The sequence below is a fragment of the Ciconia boyciana genome, chromosome 5 (assembly GCF_034638445.1).
Source record: "Ciconia boyciana chromosome 5, ASM3463844v1, whole genome shotgun sequence".
In the NCBI taxonomy this organism is placed as follows: Eukaryota; Metazoa; Chordata; class Aves; order Ciconiiformes; family Ciconiidae; genus Ciconia; species Ciconia boyciana.
Window position 1 is genome coordinate 831,400 of NC_132938.1, and position 13,884 is coordinate 845,283.

Consider the following 13,884-nt stretch of genomic DNA (forward strand, 5'->3'; position numbering starts at 1 on the left):
TGGTTAAAGATGACCCAGACATTCAATTTTTTGTTTTTAAAGTTGTGCTGAGTGTTCTAGAGGAAGCAAACGAAGCAGCACCTTCCAACTGAAAGAGAAGTGATGGGGAAATGATACAGTAGAAGTTGGTAGTCACGTGTGGTATGACTTGCACTAGGAAATGGTTGTTTCACACGCAGTGTAGATACTGTTTGCCACAGTGTTGTGAAATCTTAGTTGAAAAATAAGAAGTTCATGGAAGAAGCTCCTTCAGAGGCTACGCAAAGACCCTCCGATGGTTCAAGAGCTCCTGGAGGAGCAGGTGGCTGGAGGTGTATTCTGGGGAAGTCATCCCCTGTTGCATGCCATGGGAGAAGAGGTGCTAGGGAAGCTAGATGGACCTTTGGTCTCCCCAGCACGCCTGTAGATGAACTGGATCTTCAGAGCTGTTTTTAGGTCAAAGCGATTAGAGATGATGATTTCTGGTGTGTAGTACCAAGTGGTACCAAGCAGTTTAAGGATGCTATGTTATAAAGAGATGTCTTTGTAACGTGGCAAATTGGAAAGAAAGTAGGCAAGCAAAGTGGATAACGCGAAACAAGAATGGATGGAGATGATGAAAGATACCGAATGAGGAAAACCTCCTCTTCATCCAATGCTTGAAGATACTGGATATCTGCAAAACAGAGTTTCGATGATGTTAAAATGATGTATTTCAGATTATTTGTGGTGATGAGCTGTCTTTTTTCGTAGATTATTTTAATCCAGTCTTGTACTGAAGTACAAACTCATCTAGGATTCGTTTTCTTGCCAAGGTTGAAGCAGAAGCTGCGTTGCCTGTCAGAAGAGAATTCACGCGTGTTACCTGGCATTAGTTTATTAAAATGACAGGATTACGGCTGGATGCGAGACCCCACTCTGTCTCCTGGAGAGTCAGACTGCCTCTGGAGCTGCCGTGACCGTTAGTGGCTAAAACTTCGTATTTGCATCATCTGAACTGTATCCCCCTTGTTCTTTCAACTTGGCTCTCCCATAAACACAGTGAAATGCTGGCTGAGGTTTGGCTTGGAGTGAAAAATGCTTCTGTTGTTCCCCAAAGCATCCCGTCAGTTCTCCCCATAGGTCTTTCTTCTTAAGTATCTTGCTTAATTAATGAGGTCTGATGAAATCAAAGCTGAAGATGGCCTTGAGCTGTCTGCAGTATACCAAAATGTAGAGTTCTGTTTTGAGTGTCATACAGCTAAGCAAGTAAACGTGTTTTCTAGTTCTTTCGTGATCTGAAAAGAATCCTGAACACCTCTTGCACAGAACTGTTTATATGTATTTGAAGGTGGGTTTTCTGCTAACGCACTGTTCAGAAGTCAGAAGTTACAATATCTTCTATCTGCATGGCATAGCTATTGTAGATCTGTCCATGAAAAAAAAATAATATTTTTTTTAAGCTTTGAAACTTTTTTGTAAGGTGTATGGATAATCCTGGTGTGCGGTGACACATGGCAGGTCAGCAGCTGCACGATGAGCTGCCTACAGTCCCGGGCTGAATGTGAAGAATACTTCAGCTGTTTCATGCAGTAGGCTTTGGAAAAACTCCGTTCAGCATTTCTTTGCCTACCAGAACCGTTCCCTGGATCCTTAGCAATAGGTGGTGGGAGCCTCGACTATTTGACGATGCTTCCAGCCACCTGGGTCGGGTCTTGGTGCGGTATTTGTTCGGAGGTGAACTGGGAGAAGTGCTGCCCTTTGAATCAACAGTGCAACTTCAGACTTGGCTATCTGCGGTCCTTCAGTCAGGTATCAGCTCTCTAACAGACTACTTAGCTGTCTAAAATATTGTGGGTTTGTGGTAAATGATGGTTACCATGGACTCGAAAGCTAGTTGTGGTTGGAGCAGCGTCAGAAGTGTGAAAGACTTGTCCTTATTTTTATCTCGTGTTAGGAAGGTTTCTGTAGCTTTGTCAGAGTTGGCTGTACGCAATACTGTGTTAGAAGAAAAGGTATGTGAGAAAGCTGGGCTTTTTGAGCTTTAAAAAATTAATTTGGAAAATTAATTGATGCTAAGGTGACTTGCTGATCTGGAATCTCAAAAATAAGTGCATTTGTGTCCTGCAGCATTTTTTCAGGGAAGACTGCCCAATTCTGCCCTTCGTTAGATGGAACCTCACCTCAGTGTTGTCTTCTTCCAAATATATTTACAAAACCCCCCACATATTGAAACATTTTATAAATATTTCACAGAGCAGCTTCATTTTAAGCTTGAAATTGTGGATATATTGGAATAATAAAGTGTGATTTCTCTGTCCTCAAACACATGTCACTTTTGGGACAAAGTAGCTTTGCAATATTGCCAGCACGAGGGATCATATTTACTGTGTATTACAATTTTTGTTTTCTAGCTGAAATAGATTTAAAGTGAGGGTGATGTCTTCTTGGGCTTTAAATTGCGTGAAGTCATGGGAACTCCTTGTTTTCCACAGAGAATTGCATTTATGATCCCTTTGCTCTGAAGTAAGGGGACAAAATGGAGTCTACTCCATTTTACTCCTAATTTTTCTACCTAAATGTACCTTGCTGTGAAGCCAGCACAAACAAGTGCAGGTGCTATCTCTGTGTATCATTGCTTATTCTTATCTTACCGCTGGCCGAAGAGGTGTGTTTGGAGACTGGAGACGCTATGCTCTCTCAGCTGCTTCTTCAGGACCTTTTTGGTGGTGATCCACCAGTCCAACGGGAGCTTTGCCAGTTGCCCAGAGTTGGCTACTGCAGCCATCGAGGTGCTCGCCCCGGGGGGTCGGGTTGTGGAGCAGCAGTGCCGCTGCTGTAAGAAACTGGCTGCAGGTTCTTCCCCGTTCCAGGATGTGATGGAGTGCTTGTGCTGGGAAGGGGTCCTGTCCTCTGGGGGGAAGGATCCGTCTTTGGGGACAGACTTGCCAGAGGGAGTGGAATATTTCTGAAGACTCAGAAGGGCGAGGAATTAATCAAAGAGGAGGAATATGCATAAATCGAGACTCCTGTAATTCTGTGAAATGCAAGAGGGCATTGGCATAATGAAGACTTGAAGAAGAGAAGAATGTTGTGTTTGTTAGGGAGGAGAATATCTCTTTGTAGGCCTGCCAGTCTTGTTAATGCTCGTTGGACCGGTAGCTAAAGGCACTCGGAAGCAAAATGGCCTCCCCCGGCCCTCGTGGACACTGTGTGCGCTTTCTTCGTTTGGGACCATGGAAGTGGGATACCCGAAGCCCAATTTCCGTTCATTTCCACAAGCTAATTTGTTTTAGCCCTTGAGTAATAGTTTTTCTCTTTCCTGTCTAACTTGAAGACTCTAGAAAAATAGCATTCTTAGGAATGGGATTGCTTAGTAATGGCATGTTACGAGGAAAAAAAGTGTGTAATGGTGAATTGCTTGCTCTTTACTTGTGTGCGTGCTGTGTATTCACCGTGCATGCACTTCTACAGCTGCAAGTTGTTTTATCAGTCTGCTCTTCAACTCGGATATGCTTTGGTTCAGCTAGTGAGGCTAATGCAAAGGGTCTTCTGAGTAATATTTTTCTGACTTCATTTGAACAGTTAGAATGTTTTTATGAACACAGCTCGTAAAATCTTTCAATGCCTTCCTGAGATTGGTTAACGAGTATATCTGTTTCTTCAGGAAATCATAAGAAGTAAGTCTTGTGCTTAAAATGTATTTTAATGTCTTTAAAACCCATGGTTTTTATATGTGGAGTATAAATAGTTTGGGCAGCTCTCCTGTAGCATGTTTTGCTGTTGATAGGCTGATACGGTAAGGGCGAGGAATAGCTGTTTTCACCGTGTTCTCTCTGTGCTGCCAAAATGCACAAAACTAACTGTGCCTGGTCACATCAATTTTTCCATCTCATAGGCTTTGAGTAAACCATCACGAGCTTTTTCTCTTAACTGGTGTGTTCAGCATTTCTGTCAATAAACAAGAGTTTGATACTGCCAACTATGCTTTTTATAATCTTTTGTGTTATAAACCAGCATGCGCTTCGAAAAAGTGATATGTAATTTCGCAGCTGCAAATTATTTCATGAAGCCTTGCCTGTCAGTTGCATTATTCAGCCATTATTACCTCTTTTAAAATATTAAAGCAGCTAGAAGTTGTTTTTTTAAGGATGTTTAATAATTATCGTTGGTGATACATGGTACCTCACAGCTTGAGACCATGCAATATCAATAGCAAACTGACTAGAGCAGTTTCTTTCACTAGCAGGTCAGTTTACTTTCATAATGATAATACTAGAATAAAGTCTTCAGGCATAGTTTCCCCTGCTGGGGACTGAGTCCGTGTTTACAGTTAAGCCTGGGCTTAAGTATTTTTCAAGATTGAGGGCTTGCGTTGTACTTCTGCATTTGTCTCATGCTTAACCCATCAGTTATTCCCAAGTAAAACTTTTGTTAAGGTTTTTTTAATATAAAAAAAAATCAGTGTGTGTGCGTGAAAATTTTCATCCGATTTTTTGACTGACCTTTAGTTGTAACGTTATTAGGAGTGAATGTTCTTGAGCTTAAGGCATGAAGTCATGGCTCTGTAGAAATGATATTTGGCTTAAAGATACCATCTTGTCTTGGGTTCTCTGACTTACTCAGCTTCATTTGTTGTGTATGTGTTCATCAGTCTGACAAGCTGTGGAGGCTGCTAATAGTTTTCTTTCTTTTAGTATAGCTGGCTGTTGGATCAACCCTTTGGTGGTGACAACAACCCAGTGTGTTGCTGGAAGTAACAGACTCATTTAATACGATGCATTTTGTTCAACTTCCACTTAGATTCCTTTGTGTTCTTTAACAGTTTTTGATAATCAATAATTATTTTAGTCTTTTGCATAAAGAGTAATAATTTCAAGTGAGAAATTTGACCTTGACCTAAGATCATTTGTTAGGTAAAGTTTGATGGAAGGTAAAATACGACAACATGTAACTAGAAATTGTGGTCAAACACTAACATTTTACATGCTAATCAAATGTCTCTGGATGTCTTTTCTCCAATTAGGACTGGATTCTGCATCAGAACACTCCTTCTCATATTGAAAGCTGCCGCCAGTTACGTCAACAGTAAGGAATCTGTTTAAAAAGTTCACTTAGTGTAAAAAATGTTTTCTGTGCATGCACGTAGTCTGTGAAAGTGTGTCAGATTTCCTTAATGAGGGTTGCCGATGTCTGAGCGCTATTCTAAATTGGCTTCAGACCGGTAGGGTACGAGGTGAACTGACACTTGGTGCTGCTGGAGTCCTGAACGGGAACGTTCATCTGTAAAAGCTGCTGCATGTAAGCGAAAATTGTGTTCTGGTGGCAGATTTAGCTTTTTCACTGACAGTTGTATTTTTAACATTTAACAGATACCCTGATTGGAACCCTGAGTCTCATTCCTCAAAGAGGTAACTGCTTTTTGATTACAGGTTGTTTTTAATTTGTTGCTATTATAAATGTAATTAATGCAATTAATTTTCCTGTTTTGCTCACTGGCAAGCTCTATTAGTGGTGTCATATTGTCGTTGTAAAATTGCATGGGGGGTTTTTGTAGGTTTTGTCCTAGGTTTGTCTAATAATGAGTGGCATAGCATGTAAAATTCTTTCACAAGGATGAGAGTGAATCTGCAAAAGAGTCTGAATACTGATATTGTCAGCAGGCTCCCCTTGAACTTTTCTTAACCGTGCTACAGTTCGTCCTAAGTTATTGGATGTGATATAATTGCAACCGAGCGAGACTGACCGGTGTTAGATCACCGATTAGACTGCGTGAGTGATTTCTGACTTGTAGAATTAATCTTTTCTCCAGTTAAGCCACTCGTTTGCAACCTGAAACCTGTTTGACAATAGGCATGCTAGTGGTAGCGCTTATTTCACAGACTCTTCAGTCCGTAGATCCCTTGGGGAGCTACATGATCACAACTTGAAGAAACACTGGAATTCATGAACTCATGTTCTGTCCTTAAAAATTGTGCTGTTTACTATCAATTTTTTTAAAAACACACCCTGTGTGACTAATTCTACTTGAATCTCAGCGGGATTGGATTATTTTACTGGCTCAACATTTGTACATATTTCAACTTGCATACAAATAGGAATGATAGGACTTTAAATTTTGCTAGATTTTCCTGTGACTTTCTGTTAATTAGTTTGACATACTTCCTGAGAAGTTAACTATTCAGTTAAAAAAAAAAAAAAGTTAAAAAGCTGAATAAGTAGGTCAGGTTAATTTGCAGAGTGCATCTGAGGTCTCTCCATGTTAATAAAGAAGGAGAAATAAAACTTTAAAGAGAGTAATAAAACAAATAGACTTTTGAAACTTTCATGAAGAGAATAATGATATTTTGAAACCTCAGACTGAAATTGCTGTCGAGTGCCGCTGATGTTACATACAACCCCAGGCAAAGGAAAATGCTGTTAGCTGGAGGAACTTCATAAACTGCAGAAGGGTTTAATAGGGCTTTTTGTGGGTGAGGGATCTTCTGTGCTTGCAGCTGGGGCACAAGTTGTCTTTTAGGGTGGTGCTTTCTTAAATCCTTCCCGATGACAGCACGTCTCCAGCACGTCTCCAGCTGGGAGAGTTCGAATACAGCTGTAGGCTCTCGGTGATCCCAGATGTCCAGAGCTGCTGGGTGCAGCCTCAGGGCAAGGTCGATGAACTTGCGATGTGCTGTTACCACTCTGGTAAATCACTTCCCAGCATTTGCTTTTTATAAATTGCGCTGGTTTGTTGATACATCCAAACATTTTTATCGGGCAGAGGAATAACGGGATTTATATGGATTTTTAATGACGTTTGAAACTTGCTAATTAAGTAACACTGCAAGACATCGCTACATGGGGTGGGTTGGAAGAACATTTAGGAGACCTGAGGGTTGTTCAGCTATCATCTAGCTGCTGGCCAAAAAGATTGGGCAGCAGCTGCCTCAGCCGCTTGTCATCCCCTTCTCCTGGCTGCCAGTTGTCAGTCCTCTCTCCTTAGCCTATTTCATCTCAAAGGAACTTTGTCTATTCAGAGTCTTAAATGGTCATAATAGGGCTCGATGTGGTGATTTGTGAAGCGCTGATGCTCTTAGATTACCTTTAACAAACTTAGACACTTTTCAGTTGAAATGTGAACTTCTCTTCCGTGTGGTGTTAAGAGGCTTGTGTATTTTAGCTGTCCAGCACACAGTCTTCCCAGTAAGTCTAGCTGTACTGGGCATACATGCCATGTCAGTTATTTCCCTGTGTTTCTTTTAGTTTTGCTACTAGAATTACTAGTGAGTAAGCTGAAGGATATGCTACATCAGTGGCTTCTTCCAGATTCAGATCTCAAAGGGGCTGTGTCTGCTCTACGTGGTTTTGAGTGCTGGTGCAGTGTATCTTTGGCATCAAAGAGTTCAGTATGGGCTAAAAAGTTGGACAAGTGTGTGGCTGTAACACACTGGCCTGCCAACTGCCAAGCTCATCGAAAATGTTTGGGATATTTAAGCATGTGCTCAGTGCATCTTCAAGGTTTTCCCTTTTACTCCTGTGATCTGTCCTGTCAGGGTTTTCCTATGCCTGACTACTTCCCACATCACTAAGAGGGACTATTTCTCTCATGGATCTCTTCACTGTTACTTCTTTCCGTGTAATTCATCAATTTGACATCTCTAGGTAGCATGAGTATGCAGGGGATGTATATTTATGTAGTCCTCTCAGATCTCTCTTTCAGTCTCAGTCAATCTATTAGACATAATGTCTCAAAGTTGCTTACTTCCAAGCTAAATTTGGAAGAAGCAAGAAAAGTATCTTAATTCATTACTCTTTCATGTATCCTTTGCCTCTTCCTATTATTTTTTCATAGCACTGCAGCTTGTAACTTCAGTTTTCTTTACAGCTTTCTCTTGTTCCATGCAGGTTTTTCTCTCCTGCTTGCTTCTTTTCAGTTCTGTCTACCTATGCTAAATTCATTTAGCAAACACGTTACCAGTGCGTAAAGTATGTTTGTTAACAAATTAGACTCTAAACTTTGTCAGTTTTGGTTCTTTTTTGCAGAAAGTCTGTTTCAGCAGACTCGGGTTAATTACTCTTTTCTACCTTGTCAAAACTCATTATATGCCTTTATTCTGTTAGAAATGCTGGTGACAGAAAAGAAAACCAGACCCCAAAGCGTCGTTCCAACTCTGCCAGTCCCAGTCCTAGACGTTCGAGGGTTGCAGGCTCTGGCTATGTTCTTCGCCGATCACGATCGAGATCCAGGAGCCCTGGCCACTTCAGGCCAGCAAGGCCAAGAAGTCGAAGCCCACGGCAGATGCGACGACGTAGCCCCAGACACAGGTCAAGGTCACCGCAGCGATCGAGAAATCCACTGAGAACTAGTCCGCGACCTCAGAGATCTTCCAGTAATGATTGGTCATCAAGGAGGTCAACCCGATCTCAAGGTAAAGGGTGGATACACACTGCCAAATTGAAACTTCCTTTAATTTTTGGAAAACGGAGTTGATTTCAAGAGGTTTATCTGTCCAGGTGTCACCTAGGCGTTTTTCGTAGCAGAATTCTGTTTTTAAAAACAACTTTTCCTTTTGGTGTTGCTTTGTGAGAAGTATGCTTAGAAGAAAATGGGCATCCTGAAAGGTCTGAAGTCTTCCTTACCTAGTGTCGGGAATTGGTGAATCGTATCAGATCACTGCTGAACAGGTATCTGTTCCAAGCGTGCTCAGTTTTTAAACCAGTAAGGGTAGTCAGGAATTGAAAACAACTGAAGGTTCTGCTTCCTTCAGCATCAAAAAAGTCGTTCTAGGATAGATGAGGAGAAAGAAAACGCGATGCTCAGAAACCACGTTGGATGGAGGTGCGATTTACAAGGAAAGCATAGTGTTCTGAAATAATTTTGTTGAGATAGGAGCGTGGTATGTGAAAGGCTTTCAGTGAAACGTCCTTTGTAACACTGAGGTTGGTTGCACCATTTTGTGACTCTCCGTTCAGTGTACTTCCTCCAGTTTGCAGTTTTAGGAAAGTTTATCTAAACTTGGTCAGTTCCATGTAGTTCATTTTGAGCTCAGTCTCTGGCTGAAATACCAGTTTGTTTGGAGTTTTTGTTTCTTTTTAAATTCTGAAGAGAAAAAAATAGAGGAATTTTAAAAGGTTGATTTTTTTTTTTCTTTGATCTGTATACTGTGGCTCTGTTGTTTGTGTGCTTTCAGAAAATTAAGAGGTACTGAGCTCTTGTGGGAAAGAAGTCGAAGTGAGAAGTTGTGAAGGGACAGGCAGGTTCAGAGAGATCTTAAGGGTAAAATGCAAGCCACTTTAATGTAGAAGAATGAGGGGAAGAGGCAATTAATATACAATTTTCCCCAGAAAGAAAGCATACAGGACATTAATTTTGTATGAGATCATTAAAGGATAATTTAAAACATCAGTCTGTAGGACAAAGAGCAGGACAGAGAAGGATACAGAATTTAGCAGAAGGCATCAAGGTAGTAAGTGCTGCTGTGCGTTGGTATGTGAGAGGAGGATCAAAGTCTGGAAAACTTCTTTTCCTTTCTTACCTTCCCTGACATACAAAATTAAACGATTGTTCTTTTGCTCCAGCCGTTGGGATTTTTGTAGGTATCATTGCCAGTGTCACATTGTCAGTCTAACTAAAAATGTCGTTACACCACAGCACAGTGCAAATAGTCCAGAGTTTTATTATTATTTATAGGTCATCTCTGCTAGAGTGTAATTAAGGTTCTCTGACTTCAGTGAGTCTCAAGATTGAACCAGGAGTGGGTGGTGAGACTGAAACTAGAAAACTGGACAGCAATATATGTAAGTTTTCTTTTAAAAACAAACAAACAAAACCCAGCTTGTTTTCCCTTCCGCTCACAGACAGAAAGGCAGCTCTGGAGGCAGTAGTGAAAAGTTTGGGACCTGGCTTTGTAGCAGAGTTCAATAAACATAAGTCACTTCAAGCAGCTGGGCAAGGATCTTCGGGATCAGGAAAATCACCGCCCTCTCATGGATCCTTAGGGAAGATGCCTGGAAATCTGAAGAAGCCACTGAAAACAAGTGTTTCTCCAAAGACTTTGAAGAAAGAGGTGCCTTCTTTGCCTGGGTCAAGTTCTTCATCTCCTGAAACTGATGATATACCCCAAAGCAAAGAAATGGAAGAGGATGAGGAAGACTTATCCGCAGGAACCAATGGGCCTCGTCCTACTCCTTATAATAGGGTGAATTTCTTAATGTTTTTCTCTGTGATTTTACGAACGCGGTTAGTATCTCATTTCAGGGGGATCACCTGTGGAAAGATTAACTGCTCTGTTTGCTGATTCTGTGCAGTAGACACTGCCATCTTCATGCAAAGATTTGCTGGCTGCAAGTAAGCGTGGCAATTCACACAGCAAGGGTTTTTTAACAGATGGGAGGCAAAACCTCTGTAGCACTTTCCAGCAGCAGAAAGAAATGTCCATTAAATTTGGGTTCTCGTTCTACTCAGCACTTGTTTGTATGGAGTGTGAGTGATGAGCTCTGTTTGGAGGAACTTATTGTGTAAATAAAAGTAATGGATAGGAGGCAGAAAGTCTTCATTTTGCCCTGTCGAGCAAAAAAGACAAGGCAGAGATATTTACCACTCTTGCTGTAAGAAGGATCTTAAGCCAGTGTTGTCTTAGTCCCTCATAGAATCATTAAGGTTGGAAAAGACCTCTGAGATCCATCTAGTCCAACTGTCGACCCAACACCTCCATGCCTAGTAAACCATGTCCTGAAGGGCCACATCTACACCTTTTTTGAACTCCTCCAGGGATGGTGACTCCACCACCTCTCTGGGCAGCCTGTTCCAATGCTTGACCACCCTTTCAGTAAAGAAATTGTTCCTAATATCCAGTCTAAACCTCCCCTGGCGCAACTTGAGGCCATTTCCTCTCATCCCATCACTGGTTACTTGGGAGAAGAGACCGACCCCACCTCTCTACACCCTCCTTTCAGGCAGCTGTAGAGAGCGATAAGGTCTCCCCTCAGCCTCCTTTTCTCCAGGCTGAACGACCCCAGGTCCCTCAGCCGCTCCCCATCAGCCTTGTGCTCCAGACCCTTCCCCAGCTCCGTTGCCCTTCTCTGGCCACGCTCCAGCCCCTCAATGTCTCTCTTGTCGTGAGGGGCCCAACACTGTGAACACAGCATTCGAGGTGCGGCCTCACCAGTGCTGAGTACAGGGGCACGGTCACTTCCTCATATTGACTGTTGGGATCTCTTAGAAACACTGCCCATAAACCAGATTTGTGTTAGGTTACTATCGGATAGTTGCGGTACATACAGTCGTCCTTGGTAGTTTATCGCCTCTGAATGATAAGCAAAGAGAATGGTGCCGAGTGCTGTTGAAAGCTTATAGATAGTATTGAAAGGCAAGTGGTGAAATTGTGAAGCTCCTCACCCATACAGACCAGATAACTGGAATTATCTAGATCTATAGTACCTGCTAAAAACAAAAAGGTTGTATTGTGTTACTTGATAATCCTATGCCACGTCTTCTAATAACTGAAGATTGAGACGGAGTCGTAGAACAACAAAATTGTGGCTCTGTCCTTGTGTTAAAAAGCAAAAAACTCAAAATACCACAGTGAACTAAGCCATCTGTCTACTTCAAAGTAATTTTTATTACAGATACTTTTTTCTTCCTTTTACTGGACTTGACTTGGAAAGTGCTTATTTAATTCTGTTTTCAATTTGTAGCTGCTGAGAGAGGAATTGCTGAGTTGTGGAACAGTCCTTCAAATATCTGATTTACCAGATGATGGCTTTTCAGATCAAGATATTAAAAAAATTGTTCAGCCATTTGGCAAAGTTAGTGATCTCCTTGTACTTCGCTCTAGAAATGAGGTAAGTTTTCCTGTAGAAAGTTTTTGTGTCAGAATGCAAAGAAATTGTCAAGCAATGAACAAGCGTAATGTTTGGATCCTCAGCTGAACGTAGGATAAAGCTTCCTGAACAGTTTGCCATTAAAGATCACATATGTAATCTTGGAATCTTCACTTTATAAATTGAGTCTTGCTTGCTACCCAAGTCTGAAATGTTAGAGGAAGTAGGATGCTTTTTGTATAATACTGAAATCCAGACTTTTTCGTCAAGCTCCATGTGAACGTAGAGAGAGAAGTACATGCAGTTCTGTCGTGAGCAGATTTGCGAAGGAAAAATTGCGGTGAATTGTATCTTGTGTCTGTAATATAAATAAAGACTGAAAATGCCATTTATTTTAGGCCTTCTTGGAAATGAACTACAAAGAAGCCGTGATAGCAGCTGTGAAATACGGTGAAACTGTGCCAGTGCTGGTCAATGGGAAACGGGTGAAAATAAGTGTAGCGGAAAAGCCAAAAGCATCTCCTGGCCAGGTGAGCAGCCTGGTGGTGAGCAACGTGATAATTTCTGTGTAGCTCGGCGTTTTGCTCTAAAACATGATGTTCTCCCAAAAAATAGATTTAGTAGTTTTAATATATTTTAAATTTCCTTTTCACAAAAAGCAGTCTAAAATAAATATGCAAATGCACTTCCTAATTCCAGTCTTCCATTTTTCTTGGTTAAATTTGATGTTGGAGGATAGTGTCAGTTTAACAAACAGTGAAAGATACAACCTATATGAATATATATACTTAATTACTATTAATAATTATTAATACTATTTTATATGTGTGTGTATATATACATTTATAAATAAAGTATAAATGATGCAGTAAAAGTTTTTCTTTCTTTCCGTTCCAGGCCAAAATGAATATAAAAAAACGGGCTCAGAGTATTAAAAAAGTTGTGCCGAGTGCAAAGTAAGTGTTGCCATTACATGCCTTACTGTTAGTTATAACCATTGGAAACCAAACGGGTTCCTATCTGTTTGGTTTCTTGTGTTTTACTGTTTTGGAGCTTTTTTAACTGTTTTAATATTCATTAATTGTCTTTAAAACTGATTTTTCTTAATTTTTTTTTCCTCATACTAGAAAAGATCAGACCATCACCACTAAGATAACTAAATCCATTACAGGTAAGGTTGTGGTTACCTTTTATCCGATGATACCTCTGTTATTGCCTGCCGTCTTTGTTCCCATTTCTTTGTTTTTGTGTGAGCACTTTTTGTAATAGTGACTGAAAGCAAGTTCAGAGAGCCACAAGAAAACATCTAGTTTATGCTTCCAAACGTCTGCCTTGTCATGCGACCCTATCTGTCTTTCGTTAAAAAGAACCACAAAAACCAACCCTCAAGCAGCAATTAAAAAAACCCACCTTGACCTGTGCTTATATTCTGTGATTTTAAATGTTCACCCCATCTGTTGAAGATAAGTGTGGCACTTTGGGCTCCATACATTAGTGTAATTCTTCAAGTAGACTTTAAGTCTAATGTATAATGTATTTAACATTCTCTTTCACGGTTAGTGCTAGTGCTTCCCAGCATCTTATGTTCCTTGTACGTTCCAAATGCTTTTAAATTTCTGCCCTGGTCTTCTATTGATCCTGACAGAAATTATTTCAATTATTCTTATTACTTGGTCTGGCAGAAAAACTTGTATGTCGTGCTGTTAGAGAAGAACTTTTTTTTTTTCAGTACTTCAGTGAAAACAGGACAAACTGCAGTAAACACAGCAGAAGCAAATGAAACTTTACAAACATTTGGTATTATTAAGACATTGGAAATAACAGCCATACCATTTTTTGTTGCTTGTTTTATTGGCTTTCGTGAGCAATTTTTCTGAGCAAAGGCAGGGACCAGATGTTATTAGGATGGGAAATTGTGCTCTTTAAACGTGTATTTGTCTTGATTCATTCGTTAGTGTGGTCACTTCTGAATCCTGTTTCCAGAATGGAATTAAGATTCATGTAACAGTGCATTTCAGAGCTGTCTCCCAGATGGAAACTGTGAATTGTTTACAGCCATTTAAGAGAAAAAGAACACAAACGTTTTTGCAGGAGCGAGGTTTTGTCACCGGAATCCTAAAT

General features: G+C 40.7%; 1 protein-coding gene across 2 annotated transcripts in view; it reads left to right on the top strand.

The window, feature by feature from the left end:
• The window catches only part of ZNF638 (zinc finger protein 638), a 61,920-nt gene that overhangs the window by 21,429 nt on the left and 26,607 nt on the right, over window positions 1-13,884 (top strand). For both annotated transcript variants that reach the window (XM_072861099.1, XM_072861098.1), the window contains exons 3-10: window positions 4,985-5,046; window positions 5,331-5,369; window positions 8,062-8,369; window positions 9,799-10,139; window positions 11,638-11,784; window positions 12,162-12,293; window positions 12,661-12,719; window positions 12,891-12,934. In XM_072861099.1, coding sequence (XP_072717200.1) covers window positions 4,985-5,046; window positions 5,331-5,369; window positions 8,062-8,369; window positions 9,799-10,139; window positions 11,638-11,784; window positions 12,162-12,293; window positions 12,661-12,719; window positions 12,891-12,934 — 1,132 coding nt within the window. The remainder of the gene's footprint in view (window positions 1-4,984; window positions 5,047-5,330; window positions 5,370-8,061; window positions 8,370-9,798; window positions 10,140-11,637; window positions 11,785-12,161; window positions 12,294-12,660; window positions 12,720-12,890; window positions 12,935-13,884) is intronic.